The 10,131-nt window shown below is 37.1% G+C and overlaps 1 protein-coding gene across 1 annotated transcript in view; it reads right to left on the bottom strand.

Moving 5' to 3' along the window:
* Window positions 1-10,131, bottom strand: part of wdr18 (WD repeat domain 18) — a 65,246-nt gene that overhangs the window by 18,924 nt on the left and 36,191 nt on the right. The window contains exon 7 of the mRNA XM_016282721.1: window positions 8,851-8,975. Coding sequence (XP_016138207.1) covers window positions 8,851-8,975 — 125 coding nt within the window. The remainder of the gene's footprint in view (window positions 1-8,850; window positions 8,976-10,131) is intronic.

Raw genomic sequence — 10,131 nt, 5'->3', positions numbered from 1 at the left:
GCATGATTTGAGTCCCTGGCGGCGCAGTGTGTTACTGATGGTAGCCTTTGTTACTTTGGTCCCAGCTCTCTGCAGGTCATTCACTAGGTCCCTCCGTGTGGTTCTGGGATTTTTGCTCCCAGTTCTTGTGATCATTTTGACCCCACTGGGTGAGATCTTGCGTGGAGCCCCAGATCGAGGGAGATTATCAGTGGTCTTGTATGTCTTCCATTTTCTAATAATTGCTCCCACATTTGATTTCTTCACACCAAGCTGCTTACCTATTTCAGATTCAGTCTTCCCAGCCTGGTGCAGGTCTACAATTTTGTTTCTGGTGTCCTTTGACAGCTCTTTGGTCTTGGCCATGGTGGTAACCGAGTTCCTGATAACGAGTTCAAACAGATGCCATTAATACAGGTAACGAGTGGAGGACAGAGGAGCCTCTTAAAGAAGTTGTTACAGGTCTGTGAGAGCCAGAAATCTTGCTTGTTTGTAGGTGACCAAATACTTATTTTACCGAGGAATTTACCAATTAATTCTTTAAAAATCCTACAATGTGATTTTCTGGATTTTTTTCTCATTTTGTCTCTCATAGTTGAGGTATACCTATGATGAAAATTACAGGCCTCTCTCATCTTTTTAAGTGGGAGAACTTGCACAATTGGTGGCTGACTAAATACTTTTTTGCCCCACTGTATATATCACCAGGTCAAGAAACATGAACTCAATTTGAGGCCGTGTCTATTAAAATCCGAAAAGTCCATCCCATCTGATAATCCAGTGGCAGTCAGACAGTCAGCGAGCATGAGAATGGACCACCATTTGGTTTTCAGCCGTCTGAGTGTTCTCTGAACCCTCTTTTCTTTCAGAGTGCTCTTGTCTTTAGGTCAGATGGGATTAAGAGATTAGATGAGCAGTAGTTAATTGCCAGTGCTGAGTAATTAACACAAGGGTCAACAAACCTGACCTCTTCTGCATGACACAACGACTTTTGAACTAATCAATCGATGTCTGGAGAGTAACTAAAACATAACTTTCAGTCGTGTGACAGTTATTCAACTGATTTTCCAGCTACTTTTAACATGCTGATTTGCTGCTCAAGGAACATTTCTTATTAATATCAATATTGAAAATAGTTGTGCTTAGTGTTATATAGTAGAAAAGAGTTGTGCTTGTAATATGCTTAATATTTTTGTCTACTTTCAGAATTCTTTGATGAACAAAATCTCAGACTCCAAATGTTTTAATGTTAGTGTGGACATGGTGGAAAAACAGATGGTGAGTGAAAGTGGCAGAGAAAAAAAAAGTGCACAACCCAAGCTGTCCAAAGCATGAACACACTAAATATTTCAATTGAAGTCATAAGCAAATAGTTTCATAAGCTAGGATTGCCATGTCAAGTTGTTTGACAGATTGCTTGCACTGTTTAATGAGGTTGAAACTAATTTATCGGCACGACACTACATTTTGCTGTAATATTCTCTTCTGTAAGTGATATAAACTCAAAGTAATATGTTTCCATTATGCAAAATAGCACAACGTAACAGCAAGTGAGCAATTAAATGTCATAGCCTTCACATACTTCAAATGAACACTCACTGAAGCCACTAACCTGGCAAAAAGCTTGGCAAATCCAGTAATTACTTGACTCAACCTGGTAGCTTGTAATCAGAACATGGTTTCCTGGCAGACTTATAAAAATCCCTGGGCACTCTTATTCCCATTGTCAGCCAATCAAGGTCTTTTCAGAGTGTATAGAGCAATATGCATCAGAAACTCCTTGTCACAAGTCATATCAAACAACCAGGGCCAGCTGAATCTGTTGGAGTAACTTTTGCCATAGAACATTCTCATTAGGGCTGCGCAAAAAATCGAATGCGCTTGTCATGCGCATCTCGTCAGCTTCTGTGATTAGTAGTAAATCTCCAGCACGTGCTTTCAGATGGAGCGGCATTTACTACACAGAGCCGAAGTTCACGGACAAGCTTCGCAAAATCGCGTTCATAATCGGCAATGAATCGCCTGCGATTTTGAACGCGATTTTGCGTAGCTTGTCAGTTAACTGGCTTTACTGACGAGATACGCATGAAAATCGCATTTGATTTTTTTGCACAGCCCTAATTCTCATTAACTTATTACAGGGAAAATCCCCATGGAGCACCCTGTGATAGGTGCCTCGCTCAAGGGCACAACAGTGAGCCTCATGGCTCGCTCCTTGCAGGTATCGAACCAGCAGCCCTTTCAATTTCCTCCTGCGTCTCAACCACGACAACATCCCACCCTCACAAAAGTAAGGTCAAGAAATAAGGTTAAATAAAAAAAATCTTGCATTACTTGTATCTTTGTCTACGGCTAGGCAGTGAACAATATCATAGAGATAGCAATATAAATTATGTTGTTAACAATGATAAGTTCTGGACATTTTTCCTCAATCTTTATAGCCGATCACAAAGCAGAAATAAACACGACAATGAGTCAGTGCATGTGGCTAATAAGTCTGCATGTTCTGCGTGTCTCTGTGTGAACAAATGGTAGTTTAATCTACTATACAAAAAAAACAAACACACATGATGCTAACAATGTTTTCACCGTCTGCTGTTTCAATATGAGACATGAACACACAAACTTCATCTCCAGAGCTGCTCTGAGAGTCACTTCACCAGCTTTACACCATTTCATTTGAGAAAAAACTATCAAACATACACTGAAGCTCATAGATCTTCAAGACAAATCGCCAAAATAAAAGTTAAGTTTAACTTGAAGAAATTATGACAGAAATATATTACTATTATGTACTAAAATGTACTTATCAATATAATAATATTACGATTATTTTTAAGGAATATCAAACAACCAAGATATTTTTAACATCCAATTTATACAGTTTTGTCGTGCAGCATCTTATCTGACAAAAAAAATGAAAAAATGTAACGTTTTGTTGTAACACCATTTTGATGATTACTTTGTATTAAATATTAAATCAAAGAATACAGAAAAAAAATAAAGACTGAAAACAGAATTTAGTGGAAAATAAAAAAGATTTCATGGAACCACAGATTTTTCATGGAAAATGAAAAGACAGCTCCTCGGCAGAGTTTAATTGCGAGCAAACAAGTTACATTTACATTCATTCTCAAGGTCTAAAAAACATGTGGAAAGCATTTCCCCATTGATGGTAAATGAATATTGATAAATACTGATATTGTATGATACGGAAAGAAATATCATGATAATATTTTTGGCCATATGGCTGAGCCCTATCTTGGTCAATTTCTGAGCTTCCTTAAGAGGGACTTAATATTAGGCTGTACATAAAGTAAACTGAACAATTATGCCTTTTAGCCTTCTGAACACGAAATGTCTGTAAATGACACTTCAGTTCTGGCCATTTTGGCTGAGGCATTTGTTTAGGTCGCCAGGCCGCCTGCTGGCTTTAATGAAGGCAGATAAAAGGAGGAGTGGGGGTATCAGCTGCGTCTGGGGATGAGGCGTGAAACTGGGTTTAATTGCCTCCATGATCAAGAGCCTTGAGGAGAGATTCGTTGCCCCTCGTCCAGCTACAGCAAGTACACAGGACCCACTTCGCTCGGAGACGCATCTCCTTGTGAAGTTAAGAGACAAGCTTGCACCCTGTCCTAGTTGTCAACAGACCCAGGAGAGTGGATTTCTGTCACAAAATCAAATAAAGAGAGTCGTGATGTGCAAGACTGAAAGAAATGCAATTTATGGCCAAATGCAACAGAAATACTAGAAATGAACCGTTTCTACCAATCTTAACACTTCTTGTTTTACACTTAAATTTCAGGTTTACTGAAAAATGGTGGCATCTAAATCAGTGTTTCAAATTCATATAGTTATAGAGATAGTTCAGGTTTTCCAATAAATGGTGACATTTTGGTTCCAGTAAAATATGTTTGTCCTATACACACACACACACACACACACACACACACACACACACATATATATTATATATTTTTTTTTTTACTGATATTAACACTTCTCTATTCTTACATTGATTTACATTAATATTTTAAGTTGGTGCCATCTAAAGGAGTATTTCAAATTCATACACATTAGTAGAGATAGATGACAATTGATTTGACCTTAACTTTTTAGCAATATTATGACTTCTGTGTAACTGGTAATCAGTTTTTGAATACTGGGTTTATCCATAAATAGTGCCACTGAAAACAGTGTTTCAAATTCATGCACAATAGCAGAGATAGACAATAATCAGATTGACCGTTATTTTTTTCCCAATATGTACATTTTTTCACATGATCTGTGATCAGATCTTAAATACCAGGTTTACCCATAAATGGTGCCAATGAAAACAGTGTTTCAAATTCATCCATAATAGTAGAGACACACACACACACACACACACACACACACACATATATTATATATATATATTTTTTACTGATATTAACACTTCTCTATTCTTACATTGATTTACATTAACATTTTAAGTTGGTGCCATCTAAAGGAGTATTTCAAATTCATACACATTAGTAGAGATAGATGACAATTGATTTGACCTTAACTTTTTAGCAATATTATGACTTCTGTGTAACTGGTAATCAGTTTTTGAATACTGGGTTTATCCATAAATAGTGCCACTGAAAACAGTGTTTCAAATTCATGCACAATAGCAGAGATAGACAATAATCAGACTGACCGTTATTTTTTTCCCAATATGTACATTTTTTCACATGATCTGTGATCAGATCTTAAATACCAGGTTTACCCATAAATGGTGCCAATGAAAACAGTGTTTCAAATTCATCCATAATAGTAGAGACAGTCAATAACCAGATCGACCGATTTTTTTTTTTACCGATATTTACATTTTTACAATAAATTATATAATTTAAAACAGTGTTTCAAATTCATTCACATTAGTAAAGACAGACCAATACTATTTACCGTTATTAACAGTTTTTGCCTAATCAGTACTTGAATATCTGGTTAACCGATAAATGGCGCACCTTTTACAACTGTTGTTTGTCAGACAGCATTATAATCCCAGTGAGATATACATATATGTATAAATAGGCTGGTTTCACGGTTCACCTCATCCCAATTGGACATGTTTCTTACAAAAGACACACTGCTACTGGTTGTTGGACAAGTATCTGATTAGTCGACCATCATGGCCCATCCCTAGCAGGGATTTGGGTAGACTGCACAAAATCTTTGAACCACCATGAGATCGTTTATTTCTCAGAAAAAGCCATTATAACAACACAAAATTCTTCGAATGAGGGAGTCAGTCTGACACATAGCGCACTGGTTATTAACTAAAACCTTTAAACCTCTCAGAGCTGTTTAATTACAGCAGGTATTTGATCAAAGTCAACGGGGTAATTTAGCCTGCATCAATCTGAGAACATAAGAACAAAATCTGCTTCAACCCCACAGCCCGGCTCACTCGTTCACCCTCTTTTTCTCACCCTCCCTTTCTCTAAGTCGATAGGACAGATAATGAACTAGAGGCTAGGGGTTATCACAATAATTCGGTGCTAATTTGTTCAATTCAAGAGCCCTCAATGGCCTTCAAAAAGCTCTTGCCTGCTCAAAGGGACCTGACATCTGTGGTCCTTTAGCCCTCATTGACCACCAGGGCAACAATGGCGAGAACGAAAACTAATTCATCAGCTTGATTTTTCAGATCGCAATAGGGCTAGGCGATATATAAAAAAAAATTATATTGATATTGGCAAAATTTTTACGATATTCAATATATCTCGATATGTTTGCATTTGCTTTTAAATAATAAAAAAAAACATGATTTATTTTGCTCCCATTAAAAAAAAAAACAAAAACAATTTAGATTTAGAGCAATTTAGATTAAAAAAAATCTAGACCAAGTGATCACTTACTGCTTTTTATTAAATGAACATGTATATATAAATTAATACTAAAGACTTATGCACTCTCTCTGTCTATATTATGAAAACTGGTAAAAACAAATGAAAAATATAACAGTTTAATTCATAATAGTAATTCCAAATTGCCTATGTTTCTCTATTCAAACAACAGCGGTTGTGTAAGTGCATTTATTCAGCGATCACAATCGCAAACAATACAGTCCAGATCTCATGACAGAACACAGACTGGTTGAGTGACACTTTCATTTAGATCGCTAAACTCCAGCTTGTTTGTTGGTGTTTTAGATCATCTGCGGCTGCGGCGTTTTCGCAATGAGCGAGCGTGTGTGCATGGTTGCCAGATTGCTTAAAATAAGCAAAACACCGGGCAGAAAATGTATGCTTGTAACAGCGAAGCTCTGATTCGTGGATTTGAACTATTGATATCTGCCAACCGCACTCATGATAGCTCACGTAGTAGAGGCGTGTAGAGCAGTCTGGAGTACGCAATAACATGTTGTCTCCTTTTTTGGACGCTCGGCGCTTTCTTTTGGGAAACTATGCTTGAATTTGAAATATTCGATATTCACGATATTTTAAAATTTTACATCGTCGTCAAAATTATTGTGATATTATGGCTAATATTCGATATATCGCCCAGCCCTAGATCGCAATAACGTTTGCCTTTCACCTCCACATTTGACAAATTACCTCAGAGTTTTCCAGCAATACATTTTTTTTCTCCAACAAAATAATAATCAATTAAAGAAAAGCGTAGAGCATGAAGCAGTTGTGTTGAGAAACAGCTCAATAGCAATACTTAAAATAACACAACGTGCTGAGGACTGGTGGCCGTGCAATGCAATCTGGCAATGTGAGTTTCTATAGAGTCTGCTGCTTTCATCCTCCTGCCCATAACCCAGGATGACCAAAGCTCATCTGTATGTTGAAAGAGTGAAGCGAGCTAATTAGTGATTTCACCTCACGGGAGAAAAATGAGAGAGAATTCAGTAGTCCATCAGAACTGCCAAGGTCTTCACACTGACTCATTCAAAGGCTGAAGGATATTTGGAGTGCTGAAGGAGTGTTATTAATACAGTATCAGGAATACAGATTCACAGCTTTTCAGTCGTTATAGTTAAAACTTAAATTCAAAGTAAAATATAAGAAAATAAAGACAACATGAAATACATCTGCAACCCACAATAAAACCAAACTGAACATACCCATGTACATTAGTATTCTTTTTATAGCAGCTGTTTTGCCAGTTCCCATGTTTTGGGGTCTTCAAATCTTGAATATAGCATCAGTACAAGGCTTAATGATATAATTTTCTGTCCATATTGATTTATTAAAAAATATATTAAAGGGGTCCTATTATTCTCTTTTACAAAGTCTCGATTTTGTTTTGGCGGTGTACTAGAACATGCTCTCATGCTTGGTGGTTCGAAAAAACGTAATTTACAAATGACATAATTGACATTATTAAAATACCTTTCTACCCAGCCTGGCACAAACGGCTCGATTAGTTCCGGCTTTGATGAAGGTCCGCCTTCCGAAAAACAAAATGTGTTGTGATTGGTTAGCTGTCCCAGTGCGTTGTGATTGGCGAACAGCTTAGACAGTGTTTCAGTACTGCCACGCCCTTTGCTCCGTCTTTCAACAATGCACTAACTCTGCAGCAGCACTTCTTCTTCGTCGTCTCGTCTGATGCACTCACTCAACCAAGCGTTCTAACCACAACCTTGCCCCTCCCCACCCCCCAACCATTCAAATTTCTGTAGGCGGGAATTATTTTTAATGATATTCTAATGAGCCGCTTTGTGATATCACAAAGCCCGGAAACCAACGCTGTAGTCCAAACGAGCCGTTCGTTGTAGTTCTTGAAAAGGGATTTTTAAAAAAACAAAATATCTCCCTTTGGAGTGGACTTGGGGATTTGTAAGTTTCTAGATCTTTTTTATGCCCAAACATACACACTACACACTGACTAAAATTAAAAAAGTGAAAAAGCATAATAGGACCCCTTTAAACATGTAAAAGAAAATGTAAACAGAAAAAAATCATGCATGCAATGATTACACATGTTCTACCATGAATATCTTAAAATAACTGTGATAATTTGGGACATAAAGTCAAAACTGTCTGGGTGATACCTTAATAGTCTTGATACCAGACTTTACGACAATCTTATTATTATTTTATTCATATTATTGTTATCTTAGAAAATAATGTATTGAAGCAGTTTTGTTCAAATATAATACAAACTTGTCTTTTTTTTTATCTTGGATAATTTTATACGGTATGTTGTTGACTTATTAAATAAAGCCAAAATACCTATTTGGCATTAACCAAATATACGCTGATAAGAAAAGTCATCTTAGAGGAAAAAGCTTGTTTTTTATTTGGAAGAAATAATGTGCACTGGTGAACTGTGCGCAATAAGACCAGGTACAAGCAATAGAAAGCTAACAGGGCCAAACAGTGACTTCCTGTTGACTTTAAAATTGCTTAAATTGGTTACTCAAGTTTCCTAGAATTTTCCATTTTTGCACAGTGTCCATAATTGACAGAAGGAAGAGAAAGAAAAAAAATCTAACCCAAAAAGGAACATGAGGTTGTTTTGTGCTCCTTGGAGGGTAAACTACTGTCAAACCAGACAGAATGTATTCACGGATCAGAACCAAAACAGAGCACGCTGTGTCACTATCGCTGCAGAATCTCATCATTCCTGCCCTACTGCCAGCCAGTCACGGCCGAAGCATGAGAGATCAGACACCTAAACTGAAAAAGACGCAGGTGTCCAAAGGCACGTCAATTTGGAGTGAGCTACAAGCAGACCGGTCGAGCTGCCAGAGAGGAAGGAAGAGTCAGCGAGCCTGGCTGAGCACTGAAGGATGCTGGGACGCTTGAGAGGTGATTGTACATAGAGCAGATCTAGCCTGTAGACAAGGGAATCATGCCGAGAGAAAGAGAGAGAGCGCTTGATGCTTACCCTTGTGGTTGATGGACCATATGCACTGCTTGCTCTGAACGTCCCACATCCTGACAGTCTCGTCGTTGGAGCCGGACAGCAGGACGGTCCCGTCCATGGACACAGACAGACATGTCACCAGATTTCTGTCCAGGAGGAGAGAGACTGTTATAGTGGAGAGTGCAGGTTCAGATCTATATACAGGTTTATCTGCTCTACAAACTAACAAGTCTGCCTACACAATACTGTATATTGTGTATTAAAAAAAAGTGTGGGAGTTAGCAGACATGTTGTGCTCATGTGAGAGAAGCAGGTTTCTTTCTTCAGAAATCATTCAAACATGCTGATTTGCTCAAGAGGAGTTATGTATATATTTTTTTAATAATATTTTTGTGGAATGCGCAATCTTTTTTCAAGATTCTTTGAAAAAATAAAATGTTCAAAAGAACATTTAATTGAAATAATCTTGTGTAAAATAAATGTATTTACTGTCTTTGTTAATGTAAACCGGCTAAATAAAATTATTTTATTAATTAATATAATATATGAATGCAATATTTCTATTCATATACATATCTAAATATATAAATGTGTATATGTGTGTGTACACTAGGACTGTCAAAATGGCTGAAAAACGAAATTCTAATTTTGTACTTAAATATTATCAAAATTCTAATTATATTCGAATTTAAAATGCATAATTTCAGTTAGGGTGAAGAAAAGCTTTTGGCTTCTGTTCTGAGGCCACAAGAGGGCGCATCGAGCAAAATATCACTAATGCATGTTTATTCAAACTCAAAGCATAAGATAACATGACTATCTGTGAAAAAAAAGTGCATAATGTTTAAAATAATGTTTATAAACCAATTATAATTAATTAAGTTGCTTAAACAACTATAAACAAAACAGCATCATGTATGTATGCATAGTTTAATACAAAGGGCGGACAGCCAATCACACAGAGTACATTTTTTATTTAAAAACAGGAGTTGCAGTGGGATGGGGAAAAAAAACGCCATAAAGTCTCGAGATATGTTTTTTCAAAGTTAAACTTGCATTAATTTTACATGGCTTTCTAAACATGCGGCTCCTTTGTGCGAGATGCGAGTGCAACGGTGTTAGATGTCCCTCTAGAAAATGCGCAAAATATGTGTTCTGTGTGAATGGCTTGGTTTCAGCTTTGATGTAAACAAGATCATCTCCGCATTGATGTTCTCTTTATCCGCAATATTTTTAACGAACAACGCAGCAGCGCCGCATCTAGTGGCTTCAACTGGATAGGCTAACAAAAACATTATAATG

This window comes from Sinocyclocheilus grahami, unplaced genomic scaffold (genome assembly GCF_001515645.1).
Source record: "Sinocyclocheilus grahami isolate Dianchi unplaced genomic scaffold, SAMN03320097.WGS_v1.1 scaffold165.1, whole genome shotgun sequence".
Taxonomy (NCBI): domain Eukaryota; kingdom Metazoa; phylum Chordata; class Actinopteri; order Cypriniformes; family Cyprinidae; genus Sinocyclocheilus; species Sinocyclocheilus grahami.
This window is presented reverse-complemented; position numbering and strand designations above follow the sequence as displayed.